Raw genomic sequence first — 13,669 nt, forward strand, 5'->3', positions numbered from 1 at the left:
AGGCATTTGAGCATGAGGGTCTCAGAACACTCAGGTGTGGGGGTCTCAAGCTCTAGCTGTTCTCAGCACACTCAGCGATGGGGGTCTCAGCACTCAGCGATTCAGAATATTCAGGTATGGGGCTTTCAAAGTATGGGGGTGTTGGGGCACTTGGGGGATCTCAGAGACTACAATTAAAAAACTCAAACCTGCAAGGAGAGACTTTAGACCCCCCATTTTACAGTGGAGAAGAAATGGAGGCAAGAAGGCGGGGGTCCTGCGCAGCCAGCACTCAGCGTGGGGACACAGTGTCCAGCCTGCTGCACAATCCGGCCACCTCGGGGACAGCCTGGCAGGGAAGGGGGCCTGGCTGAGGCCGGGGGGGGGGCAGGCACGCCCCGACCCACCTCCAGTTCTGCGATGATGCGATCCTCGTCGTCCTCGTCCTTGATGGCAGAGGCCATGATGGGCGGGGTGGAGGCCGGACGGGCCACCTCGGACACGGCCCGGCGCAGCTTCACCTGGGGCTTCTGCACCTCCAGCTCCTCGGACTCGGCCTTCTGCAAGGCCCGGGACCCCTGTCAAGACCGAGCTCTGCCCCCCCAGCCCCAGCTTACCCACTAGGCCCCATCTCTCACCTACCCCAACTTCTCATCTGCCACGCCTGCTGTCCCCTGCAGGGGCCCGGGGTGGACTTAGGGCAAATACACATACCCAGGATCCCATGCTAGAAGGACAGAGTCTCCACTGGCCAAGCCCTCTTTCCTTCCACTTCCTCTGAGAAAGGGGTCCCTCTCCCAGCCCTGAGGGTCTCCAGAGGTCACTTCAGGCTTCATCCTAACTCAACCCCCTGGTCCCCTGCCCAAGGCGGGAGTGGCACCTTGATGAAGGCCGAGTCTTTCTTGCTGGTGACCACCACCTCTCCGGTGCGCGTGGTGGTCAGGCCGTGGGAGGAGGGGAAGCTTCGGCGGGGAGGGGGCGGCGGGGGCGACTTGGAGGGCTTCTCCGTGCGGTATCGGGGCACCGTCAGCTCATCTGCAGACAGCCAGGGGGCTGGGGGTCAGGGGACCCGCAACCCTGGAACCAACGCACTACATCTGACTCCCAGGGAGGCCCAGGAGGAGAAGAGAGGAAAGCTCACGGGTGAGAACACAGGGCCCCCGTACTTCTCTCACCTCCCCTGCAATCGGCCCTGTCCCACCTCCCCTTAGGGCACTCCAACCCCTCCCTGCTAAGGGTGGCCCTTGGGCCAGAGCAGCTTGTCAGAAACGCAGCTCAGGCCCCACCCCAGGCTGCCAAACCAGAATCTGCAGTTTAGGAGACCCCGGTGACTCCTGCACATATTGAGCTGGAGACCCTGCTCTAACCCCCCTTCTTCCTTTGCCCCTCAGCCCTGGGCCCAGCTCTGCCCTGCCCACCTGGCTCTCCCTTAGCCCCAGTTCCTCCTCCAGCCCTGTTTCCAAGGCAACCTGCTGGGAGGTCACTCTAACTATGACACTTCCCGCCTTTGATCCTCAAGCAGCTCCCTATCACCCCAAAGTCCATGCAAGCTCCTTAGCCCAGCACCCTCTGCACCTGCCAGGTCCCCCCTGGAATGCCCTCTCTCACTGGCCAGGGAAGTGCCTTCTCATTTCCAAGGCTCCAGCGGAAAGCCTCCCCCTCCGGGAAGCCCTCCTGCCCTCACAGGGCCTCCTCTAGGACTACACAGCACCAGGACTCGCCTTTGCCACTGCATTTAGCACCTGCACTCTACTCCTGGTTTACAAGCTAGGTATGGCTTGGGACAGATCACTTAACCATTCTGAGCCTTAGTGTCCTCATCTGTAAAATGGGAATAATTACCATATCTGCCTCCTGGGATTGTTGTGGAATTATAAGGATCAATACATAGAAGCGTTTTGGAACAGTTCTTATGGCATAGAAAGTGCATGATAAACACCAATGTTAGTATTATTTCCCTCACTACATCTTTTTTTTTTTTTTTTTTGAGACAGGTCTTGCTTTGTCTCCTAGGCTGGAGTGCAGTGTCGTCACCATAGCTCACTGCAACCTCACATTTCTGGGTTCAAGCGATCCTTCTGCCTCAGCCCCCCAAAATGCTAGGATTACAGGTGTGAGCCACCCTGCCAAACCATCCCTCACTAAATTTTGAGCTCCTTAAAAGCAAGCCCTGTCTTACCTCTCTATCCCCAGGACCTAGCACACAGTAGGTACTTAACAAATAGGTGTTGCAGGAATGAATTAATGAATGAATGATGATTGCCACTTTTGGTCCAGATTTCTGCCTCCCCATGAGCTCCCAGGCTGGGGAGCCCGGGAACTGTGTGAGTGTTAATATCAGTGCTGTGGTGCATCCCCAGCACAGCCTGGTTGGTGGCACATGCTCAGTCAAGACATGCAGGCAGATGGCTCTGCCTGGACCTGCTCATCACCCTGCGTGGTCCTCTCGGCAGCTCTCGGGGTGGGGGGAAAAGCCCTGGGCGGGGTCCAGCTCACCCTGTCCTTCTGGGTCTCCCCTTAGCAGGTGGCTGATGTCCCAGAGCCACCCTCTCTGGCAGCCCGACCTCAGTGATCCCCACTCCCCAGTCCCCCCCATCCTCCGTCATCCGGACAGCGCCCCCACTCTGGGCTCTTCACCAGCCCCTGCCATCCCCGTACCTGAGCCCCTCCTCCCACTGGGCTCCGTTCGGGGAGCTGCCTTCTGGCTGTGGGGGACCTTGGGGGGCTTGTGGTCTGGGGTGGGGGCTGGGCCCGAGTGGGCTTTGCTCGCACAGTCCAGGTCAGGGATGGCCTTGAGCAGCTCCGCCTGCGTCTCCTCCAGCAGCCGGTTGATGTCCTTGGCGCTGTACTGGGTCAGGGCTGCCCTCTTCTCCTCCCAGTCTCGCTCCGCAGCCTTGAGAGGAGGGCCAGGAGTCAGGACCGAGGCGTTCGCCCTGCTTGGGGACCTCTGGGGCTTCACTTCTTCTCCCCAGTCGCATGCAAGGAACAGAAAAGGAAGCCTCACATTTGATCCTGCCCACCCCCCAGCACCGTCCGCCTTCTCCGTGGGTGTTACACATTATCTCCACGGGTCAGGAATGCCACCTCATTACGTACTACATTCTTGACATACTGACACCTGTTTCTGGACATTTTGTTATGTTTCATTGATCACAGTCCGTTCTTATGCTAACACCACACTGCTTTGATTATTATACTTTAGACTATAGCAGGACTAATGTCACCCTCATTATGCTTCTTAGATTTCCATTAGGGAACTGACCCTCCTCCTCCTAGAGAAAGGACCTACACGTCTGGCACTTCCCACCCCAGGGTGGTGATGAGAACGTGTGACCCCGGCCCCTGCCCCCAATCCCAGGCCCCAGCACCTCAACAGACACAGCCTTGTCCACGCTTCTCTTGCCAGTGTCCAGGCCTTTGGTGGGGTTGCCCCCCTTGGGGGTAAGAGAGGCTCCCTCGGCCGGCCCACTCAGCTCATGGAGGTTCAGCGGGGGGCTGGGGGGTGGCATTTCAAAGTCCAAGCTCTTGTTGAAGTCAGTCTCGGCTGTCACCTTCTTGGGGGACTGATTCAGAAGGTTGTTGGGGGGTGGCCACACACCCTCGTCCACTTGCCTGGGGTTGGGAGAGTTAGGAGCAGCTGTGAGGCCAGCAGGGTGGTGGCCCCCTCTGAGGGGAGGCTGGCCTGAGGGAGGTGGGGTGTGACCAGGCCTCTGGGATCTTGCAGGGGAGGTGGGAGGGCCTGGGGAGGGGCAACTGCCCCCAGCATAAGGGAAAGCCGAGCCTACGGCACTTGAGGGGTCACAGGTCAGAGGTGACCAACATCTGGGGGAGTCAGGATAAGGGGTCAGGCTGACCTATGGATCTGGGCCCAGTGTGTGACCCCATGGGAAGTCAGAGGTCAGGGACAGAATGACCTTCGGATCTGGGCCAGCGTGTCCGTGACCCCACGGCAGCGCTTGAGAAGCCCATCCAGGCGCTGGGGTTCCTCCTTCAGGAACTTCACCGCCTCCACCTCCACACGCAGCACTACCCGCATCTTGCTCTGCAGGCCTGGGAAGTGAGCTGGGGGGACAGGAAGGAGTGAGCAGGGGCACTCAGAGGGATCACTGAGGAGGAGAGGACAGGGGTGATGGCAGGAGGGCTGCAGGGACTCCCACCCTGGACCGTGTGCCACGTTCGGTGGCCCCAGACCCACCCTTGAGCTCCGTCAGCGTCTCCCCAAGCTGCTTCAGCACCAGCGCCTTCTCCTCCAGCTCAGGGCCAGGTACCAGCCGGTGGTTGTGGGACATGTCCCTCTGGATCTTCTCCACCGATTTCTCCAGGTCACTGCAGCCACAGACAGACCCTCTCAGCCCCTCTGGCCCCAGCCCAGCCCCCTGAAATTGGGCAGCTGGAAAGAAACCAGGCCACCAGTTAGATCAAAATTAAAAGCCAGCTACAGGCCACGTGACCAAGTGAAACGCCACGTAACTCAGCAACGCCAAGTCTCAGAGGGGAGAGGAGACCTCCGAAGAGCTCCCTGAGAGGTACCTTGAGCCCCCGGGGAAACTCTGCTCTTCTGCAATGTCAGCCCAAACATCCCTCCTGCGACTTGCAGCCCCCAATTCTCATTCTGCCAAGGAAGCAGCAAAGAACTTCACAGCCTTTCAGAGAACCGGAGGCAGTGACACCTGCCCCCAAGGGGTCTCCTGTCTGAGGGGACACTATCATGTCCACTTGCCTTTTCTCAAATGATCCAGCCACTCAGCCTCTTTCCTTGAGGCCAAAGCTGCTTTTGATTTTCATTGATTTCTACTGAGCTTGTGTCATTTAAGACCCCACAACTTTCTAAAATATAAATCAGACCAAGTCACCATCCCTTCCATTGAATCCTAAATTAGGATGCCATCACCCTGAGGCTAAAATCCAAAGTCTTCAGTGCAGCGGAAAAGGGCACAAAGGGCGAGGGTCGCAGCTGAAAACGTGGCTCTAGAGTCAGATAGATCCAGCTCCAATCCCAGCTCTGCCCTTCCCAGAGAGCGATCCCAGACAAGTTACCTAATATGTCTGGGCCTCGACTTCCTCATCCCAAAACTGGGGATGGTAAGAGTTCCTCATTCACAGGGACATTAGAAGGATGAAATAAGCTAATGCAGATGGGAAAGCAGGAGGCTAAGGTTCAGTCCTTGGAGGTTGCTCTCCTTGGAGCTGCACGCCCTGCCCCCACCTGGCTTGCTACTATTTAGAGGCCTTTAGAACCTCCCTGAGGTCCCTGCATGTGCTACCCTTTCTCACCCTTTATAATGCTGTTCTCTCTGCCTAAAATATTCCATCCATCCATCCCTACACACACACACACACACACACACACACACACACACACACACACACACACACACACACACCCCAGGGACTAATTTCCACTGGTTCTCAGGAAGTTCTCCCCTGCCCCTCCACTTGGAGTTGGGGGTCTGCTTCCTGCCCCCCAAATCCCTGAAGCTCCCATTTGCTGGGCTCTGCAGCCTTCTGGACCACTTGTGCCAGGCAGGCAAGGACCACATCTTCCAGAGCCATCTCCGATTCCCAGCACCTGGCATGATGCCCGGTGCAGAGTAGATGTTTGGTAAGTAATTGTGCAGTGAATGAACAAGTGGAGGAAGGAGCTGCTGCCCAGCTAGGCCACCTTAGTTCTGGGCCTGAGTCTCTGACATCCCTGACCCACATGCAGGATGTTACATACATTCCTGTCAAATCCCATCTGTTGGATTTCAGCTCAGTCCAGGTGCGAACAACTTCTGAATCTCAGTTCTACCATCCAACAGATTTGCTCCCCCTTAAAGCTCTGTGTCATCAGTAAATCTTATCAGCATGCCTTGTACATCTTCATCCAACTAGTGGGGGAAAAGACAGACGAGGTTGGAGTCAAGGGCAAAATCCCTGTGACTCAGCACTACCAGTTAAAGAGCTGTCTTGTATTAAGTACTTAGTGCATGCCAGGTGCTACACTCAGCCCTTCAGTTTCATTACCTTAATTAATCCTCAAAATAAATCCTGGAGGTGGGAACAGTTATTAACTCCCATTTACACAAGGACAAACAGGGGCTCAGACACGAGACTGCATTTCCCAGCCTCCCTTGCATAAACGGCCATTCGACTGAGGTCTACCCAATGGAATACGAGTGGAACGGGTACATGCCACTTCCAGACCTGGCCCATAAAAGCCTCCCACGTAGGCTGCCCCATGCTCGTTTCTCCTTCTGGTGGGTTGGAAACTCTCTGGGTGATCTTGGAAAGCACATGTTAAAGATGGCAGACCTCCACCAGCCTAGATCCCTGAATGACTGCATGGAGGAGAGCCAACCTATTAACCTACCCAATACTGTTCAATGTGAAAGAAGAAAGATATGTCTATTATTTTTGAACCATTATACAATTTGGGAGCTTATTTATTATAGCATTTAAACTTAACTAATTAATTAGCTACCCTAACTAAGGCTTTGGCATTAAGAAAAGGAATAAAAGAGGCAGAGAGATTAACTAGTCCAAGGTCATACAACTATTGGCAAAACAGGATCTACCCACATCTGGCCCCTGCCATTGGTTCTGCTGCATCTCACTTCCACGCTGGACTAGCATCACTCACACACACTCTCCCACTGTCCTACTCCAGCCCTTGCTCCAGCACATAGGAAAGAACAACTCTCCCCTGCTTGTATGTGTGACACCAGACTGGCCCAGGCTGTGCTGATCTTGTAAAAGTGTCACTCCCCAACATCACTCCGAGAGGGGAGAAGCCCTTATTCATAGGACTCAGAGAAGCCTTCAGGAGGAGGCAGCATTGCAACCTTCAGGCAGAAGGAACCAGGCCCGGCCTTAGGCTCAATCAGTGCCTTGATTTTCTAACTGTCCAATCTGTTAAAGTTTGGGGGCTCCTAACTTGGACAGGCTTTGCAAACAAGCCCCAGACCAGCTGGACTAGACATTGGATTAGAGAGTGGCTGTGCTTTCCAGACCCACTTTAGTCCTGGAGGGGTCAAGAGGGGAGGGTCAGGACAGAACCAATTAAATAATTTGTGAAGCCCCATGCCACATGGAAATGGTGCCCCTAGTTCAAAAATTAATAAGAATTTCAAGACAGTGAAGCAGAGCATTAGACCAAGCACGGGGCCCTTCTGAGCATGGGCTCTGTGTGGCCGCACAGGTCGCATGCCTATAAAGCTGGCGCTGGGTTCGGCAAAGATCGATTCAAGGACCCAAAAGGTCTCAGTCAGCAGAGGCTGCCCTTTCGGGCGATGTCCAGATAGTGCTCAAGTGCTGGGCTGGTTGAGCAGGTGAATGAGCTAAGCAGAGTGAAACACAGAACCAGCCTTAACCTCCAGCAGGATGCCAGGAAAGAGGAAGGGACACAGCAAAGTGGGAAGAGAGTAAGCACGCGGGGGCTGCAGCCAGAGGGGAGCTCAGCAGGGCCTGCAGGGTTAATACTTGGGGAGCCTATGGGAGCTGGGTGGGGGCACTTCATGGCCAGGCCAGGGCTGCACCAGGGCCAGTAGCAGCCCAGCACCTGCCCCACCCCAAAGAGGCAGGAGCCACATTCCAGAAGCAGTATTGTAGGTCCCAAGGTCTATCAAGTGAGCAGTCTGAATAATGGGTTTTATAACAGGCGTGGGGAGGGGATGGGGGACTCTATGTGTTCCTGGAGAGTCTAGACCCCCAGGAGCCAAGGATCAGACACTTATAATGATGGTAGCATAAATTCATTCTTTCATCTCGTCTGCCTTTGTGCTTTTATATTTCCTTTAATTTTCCTTTAATGTCTTAGTAAAGTTTCTTTTGAAAATTCCAACCCAGCTCCTCTGTGCTGAATGGAAAGGAACAGGGACAGGACAGGAAAGTCGGGTAAATGGAATGCCCTGGGTGAGAGGGATGGCAGCTGCCAGTCTGCTTGGAGATCTGGCTGGAGTTGTCACTAAGCTATCACACCTAGAGTGACAGGGTGGCTGCTGCTGCTTATTTCCACACGGGGTGGCCCCTTACTTCATTTCAGCCACACAGTGTCATGGGAATCTTTGCCTTGTGCCTTGCTGAAATGCACATGCGCCATCAGACTGTGTGGGCCCCAGGCTGAGGAACAGTGACCCTTCTTAGGGAGCCTCTGGCAAGAGGTTCATTTACGACTCAGTGAGGAAGCTGGGAAGCCTCTCTGGGCTCCCTGAGCTGCTGGCCAGTACAACCCAATCCGTCTTGGAAAAGAACCACAAAAATCTTAATATCGGGCACAAATGAGGATGCTGGGGTGCAGAGAGGGGGCAGGAACTGCCCTGATCACACAGCCCCTCAATACTGGAGCTGGACCCCAGGTCCCCTAGTGCCCTGTGCCACCACAAGCGGGGCGAACAGGAAGGAGCAGTAACTGACAAGTGAAAGCAGTGAGGTGGGGGTGCTCAGTCCCTGAATGGACGGTGAAAGGCAGCTTCTCCCTTCAAAGGTGCCAGACAATGGCATCATGGCCAGACAGCCATTTGCTAAATTTGGATCAGAAGACTGTCTTCTGTTAACCCCTCCATGTCTAAGCATTTGGAAACCGGGTGTTCTCCGTTACACTAGAGCCTCGTTTCAGCTGCACTAAGAGAAAGAGGGGTTTCCTTGGCGATACCTGGTCTCAGAGCTCAGGGAATTAGATTCCCAATGGTGGCTGGTAACCACCAAGCTGGATGGTTGGCAATGCCCGATGCTCCACCCGAATGCTCTACCTGAGGGTCAGTTTGCACAGGTCACAGGCCAGCATAAAAGCAGGCAGAGGGCGGAAGGAAATCGCGCAGGTGGCCATATGAGAGGGAAGCTGCAGCCACAAGAAGGCAGACTGTGGATCATTACGAAGCAAGACCATAGCAAAAGCCGGCATCAAGCCAGAAAAACGGAAATCAGGACTTATGCCAGCCGGTCAAAGGTCTGTGGGTCACAGAGAAACCAGGCCAAAGAAGAATGAAATCGGGCTTCAGAACAGACCAGCGTCGCCTATGACTCAGAAAGAAGGGAGGTGCGCCTCCCAGTGAAACCAGGTTGGAGGTCACCGCGGCCGCACCCCGCGCCCTCCCTCCGCGGCGGGCCCCGCCTCACTTGAGCTGCTGGGTGATGAGCTCCTCGTCGTTGAGGTAGCGCAGCCGCTCCTCTTCCACCAGGGTGCGCTGCCGCTGCAGCGGGTCCTCCTGCCGCCGCGCCGCCTCCGACACGCGCATGCTCAGCTCCGCCTCCGTGCGCTTCAGCAGCGCGCGCACTGACTCCTGGTTCTGCAGCTGCGGGACGCGCGAGGGACGGATGGACCCGGGTGGGAGGGAGTGGAGCGCGCAGCAGGGCAAGGGCCGGGAGAAGGCGGGTAGAGCCACAGCCCAGTGCGGGGCGGGGCTCCGCAGAAGATGCGGGTGCTAGGCTTGGCCTCGAGCCGCAGCGACGGGGTGGGATGGCGGGGGGGTGGGGCAGGGGCCGAGGGCTCAGTTCTGGGGAACTGAGGCAGGATGGCGGTGCAGAAGCTGCAGCTGCATAGCTGTGGCCACGAGCAGCAGCGAAGGGGTGGGATTGTGGTGGGCGGAAGAAAAGGTTAGGTTCTAGGGAAATATAGAGGCAGGAGAAGGGGATGGGAATATTTGAGGGCCGGGTGGGCCCATGTAGGGCGCTGATTACAGGATGGCTGCATGGCTGTGGTTTGAGCAGCCCTGAATGGGGACGGGACTGGAATGAAGGACTCCAGCGCTGCGGGTTGATAGAGTTTCTGTGGCTGGGACAGGAAGGCTAGGTTAACGAGATCGATCTAACGCAGTTCCAAGCCCGAATGGCGGGGGTGGGCGAGATCTTACTCGTTGCCCAGATGGCAATTCTCTGCCCCATCCCCAGCCTGTCTCTGTTCATTATCCTCACCTGACGGGCCCTGGGCCCGCTCGAGGAGCGGGCACATTGATGCCAGTCTCCTGACAGGTGGGACCATCTGTCAGGCTGGGTAGGGGAGACTGTCCGGGCCCAGGAAGGGGGAGCTGAGGGGACTTGGGGGGAAGGGCTCTCACCCGAATTAGGGGCGGGGGGCGGGGGAAGGGATGCAGGGCAGAAAAGTACTGGAACAGCCCCGAGGGATACTGACAGGGGGAAGGGGCTCAGTGGGTGGACTGGTGCTCCAGGACGGCGACTGAGACTCGGGGAAGGAGGGCTCAGTAAGGGGGATATAGGCGAGGAGCCGGGGCTTGGTGAGGGAGCGGAGGTTCAGCGACGGAGAAGGGGAGGAGGGCTCGAGGAAGGGGAGGAGGAGAAAGGATTCGGAGAGGGGCCAGTAAACAGCGAGGGACGGCTCTGTGGGGGATGGACGAAGGAGGAAGGGATGGGGCACGACTTGTGGGAAGGAGTTCCGAGGAAGGGATGGGGCGCGACTTGTGGGAAGGGGTTTCGGCCAGTACGTGGGTTGGGGTGGGGCGGAGCCCTGGGGAGGGGCTGTACCTGGAGCTTGCGCAACTGCTGCAGCTGCCCGCGCAGGTCACTGGCGCTGTTCTGCAGGCCGCGCAGGTGCAGCTGCATCTGCAGACGGCTGACAGCAGTGGGCTGCCCTGCAGGGGTGCTGCTGGCCGAGGGCGGGGGAGGGCCGGACACCGGGGTGGCCCCGCTGCTCCGGCTGCCTGAGCCACCGGCTGCAAACAAGAACCACGAGGATGGGAGAAAGGGAACAAATTGGGCTCCTGGGAGGGGCTGGGCAAGGTCTCATTCCCTCCCTGACCCCACACGGTTGCCTGAGAGGCACATAGCTCTGACTCCCTGTCCCAAGTGGTGGTCAGTCCTAACTGTGGGGAGCAAAGTGCCAGGGAAAATAAATCTCCGGCTAAGGTGACTACTTATTTATCCATCGAAAGCCCAATGTAGTTACTGTTTAAACCCCACTTACAGATTAGGAAACTGAGGCTCTGAGAGGACAAGGACCTGTGGGGGGGAGGGTCACTCACGCGCTGAGGGGGTGGCTGCTCCATTGGAGCCTTCAATCTTCTCACTGTGACGGGGGGGAAAAGACAGCCATCAGGGGGGCCAGGCCAGCCCCAGACTGTCAGAGCTGGGTAGGACCTTAGCTGTAATCTTCTCCAGCTCTCTGATCTCAGGATGGAGTCCCCAAGCAGGGAAAGGACTCACCCAGGGTCACCGAGTGAGACATTGGCAGAGCTCAGCCCAGGGCTCCTGATGCCCATCCCCGCTTTCTCCTGCCTCAACCCCACCCAGGCCCTGGCAGTGGTGTTGGGAGAGGGGCCTCACCTGGGCGTCTCGGGCTCTGAGCCTCGCAGTAGAGCACTCTGTACCAGGCCTGTGAGGCTGGCAATCTGCTTCTCCATGGCCTCCATGCGCTCCCTGGGGAAGAAGGTAGCTCTGAGCAACCTCTCCTGTCCCCTGCCCATCCCCGCATTGCTAAGATTGATAACCAGAACAAGAACCATTCCCTGCCAGGTGACCAGCACACAGACAATTCAAAGGGCCCCAAAACCTAAGGATCAAGCCCACAGCACCCCCCTCATCTCCCACCACTGCCTCCCCAAGGCCCACCCTGACCTCTCCAAGCCCTGGCACATGCTTCCTCTGCCTGCTGTGCCTTTCTTCCAGCTTGAAAGCTCCCGTAGCCCCAAGGAACCACCCAACGGATGTGCAAGCATTTTTTATTGTGTCTCCCCACTAGACCAGGGTAGAAACTAGGTTTGCACAACCTAGTATCAACAGTACCCAGGGCAGTGCCCCCTGTGTGAAGGCGAATGGGTTCTCCTCACCTCTCAGCAGTGCTGCCCAAGGGCAGAGGTTACCTCCTCCAGCCTTGCACCCTTAGGAGGGGACTGCTTGCTGGCAAGGGCTCCCTACCCTGGAGGCTAGGTAACCAGACGTGCTGCTCTTGCCGTCCCTATTTCTTACCAGCACCCTCCTCCCTAGTGGACTTCAGCTGGCCCTGTGCTGGACAGCTCTCATGGCTGCAAATTCTGTGTCCCTGCTGGAAAGGACTGGTTCAGCCCCTCAATTTCACAGTTGGAGAAACAGGCTCAGAAAATGGATGCAAGCCCCAGTCTCCAGGGTCCTCATCTTGGGATCTCTCGCCTACCCCTTCACGTGGTGCAGACGGCAGGAAACTGGCAGGTGGGTCTTTCCAAAGCCCTCCCTGCCACATCCAATACTACTCAGGGTCTGCAAAGGACTCTGGGATCTCTGAGTCCAAGACACACACCTGCCAAGGACTCTGCCCTGCCCCCTTTCCCCACCCCCACAGCCCTGAGGCCTGGCAAATGTCTGTCACCTGGTCTCCGTGTCCTTGGCTGGCACTGGCGGCCCGAACCCAACGAGCGAGCGCTCCCCAGGTCCAGGGAAGAGCTCGGGAGGGGGTGCTCCGGTCGTGGAGGCGCTGCCCGCGCTGCGGGTCTTGCCTCCAGGACTCTCGGCGAAGACAGAAGAGGAGGAGTCTTTGCGGAATGACTGGCGCACCGGCGAGCCGCGGCTAGGTGGCCCCGAGTAGGGGCTGTGCGGCGGCGGGGGACCTCCGGGGGGCGCCGCCACGTCAGCCAGCTTCTGCGGCGACGAGGGCGGCAGGCGGAAGCCGTAGCCGTCGCCATAGAGCGGGCCGCCGCCGCCGGCCGCCTTGTACAGCGAGTCCTCCAGGTCGGACTGCAGCGCGGCGGCCGAGTAGGTGCTGAGCGAGCGCACCGAGCCGCGCTTGTAGAGGCCGCCGGCCCCGGGGTAGGCGAACGGGTCGCCGGCGGCCGCGGCCAGGCTCAGCCGGCCCTCGTGCAGCAGCCCGTAGGGGTCGGCGTAGAGGCCCTCGCCCTTCACCAACACCATGCCGCCCGCCTTGCTCGCCAGGTCCTCGTCCGGCTTCACGTCGCGCCGCTCCAGGATGGCGCTGGGGCTGGGACTGACGCCCTGGGCGGCCGGGGCGCCTCCCAGCCGCTCGGCCGCGTGGTGCACCGGGCTGCCGGCATACGAGGGCGGGCGCCCGCCGGCGTACGAGAGGCGCGAGCGCGACGGCGAGCCAGACGGCAGCCCCGACGGCAGCCCCGACGGTAGCCCGGGCGGCGGCGAGCTGGAAGCCAGGTGCGGCGCTGGCGACAGGTTGTTGAGGCGCCGCGTGGGCGACGACTCCCGCGACGCGTACACCATCTCTCTCTGAGCAGAAAACAGCCCCGGAACCCCAGAGGGCTGGTCACAAAGGGGACCACTGCCCCTTGCTTGAGGAGCCAGCATCTCCTCCCTGACGTTTAGAAAGTCCCTTCTCCAAAGCTGGTCCTGGTTCCCGGGGACAACTGCCCAGACTCTGCTCGCCTGGACCCCATCCGCCCAGCCTCCCCAATGCCCTGGGCATCCCCAGCCATACCCGGAGGTCCCCGTTGGTGAGGTGTGAGCCAGGGAAAGCAGCATAGAGTGGCTCCTTCCTATAGATCTTGATAATACTGCGGTCCTGGATATCCCTGGGGGGCGGGGGTGGGGGAGGGAGAGGGTCACCATCCATCCTCCAGCAGTGCACAATGATGAGGCTACTCCAGGCAGAGAGAACAGGGGTGGCAAGAGGCACCAGGAGCCCCAGCCCCTTCCTAAGTCCTTCTCTGGGTGGATCTGGTGCCTCAGGCTGCCAGTCACCAACACACACACCCAGAAGCCTCCACTCGGTCCGCTTCCTCGGCCTCAGGCCATTTTCAGGTTAGCGCAGACCAAAGGGAAC

At 58.2% G+C, this 13,669-nt stretch overlaps 1 protein-coding gene across 2 annotated transcripts in view; it reads right to left on the bottom strand.

The window, feature by feature from the left end:
* The window catches only part of SRCIN1 (SRC kinase signaling inhibitor 1), a 65,754-nt gene that overhangs the window by 13,300 nt on the left and 38,785 nt on the right, over nucleotides 1-13,669 (bottom strand). For both annotated transcript variants that reach the window (XM_045526323.1, XM_045526322.1), the window contains 12 exons: nucleotides 13,325-13,418; nucleotides 12,254-13,116; nucleotides 11,236-11,328; nucleotides 10,935-10,978; nucleotides 10,438-10,625; nucleotides 9,076-9,251; nucleotides 4,175-4,305; nucleotides 3,894-4,041; nucleotides 3,348-3,591; nucleotides 2,638-2,872; nucleotides 860-1,014; nucleotides 387-539 (listed from right to left, as the gene is read on the bottom strand). In XM_045526323.1, the coding sequence (XP_045382279.1) occupies nucleotides 387-539; nucleotides 860-1,014; nucleotides 2,638-2,872; nucleotides 3,348-3,591; nucleotides 3,894-4,041; nucleotides 4,175-4,305; nucleotides 9,076-9,251; nucleotides 10,438-10,625; nucleotides 10,935-10,978; nucleotides 11,236-11,328; nucleotides 12,254-13,116; nucleotides 13,325-13,418 (2,524 nt within the window). The remainder of the gene's footprint in view (nucleotides 1-386; nucleotides 540-859; nucleotides 1,015-2,637; nucleotides 2,873-3,347; nucleotides 3,592-3,893; nucleotides 4,042-4,174; nucleotides 4,306-9,075; nucleotides 9,252-10,437; nucleotides 10,626-10,934; nucleotides 10,979-11,235; nucleotides 11,329-12,253; nucleotides 13,117-13,324; nucleotides 13,419-13,669) is intronic.

This window comes from Lemur catta, chromosome 15, assembly GCF_020740605.2.
Source record: "Lemur catta isolate mLemCat1 chromosome 15, mLemCat1.pri, whole genome shotgun sequence".
NCBI classification, from domain to species: domain Eukaryota; kingdom Metazoa; phylum Chordata; class Mammalia; order Primates; family Lemuridae; genus Lemur; species Lemur catta.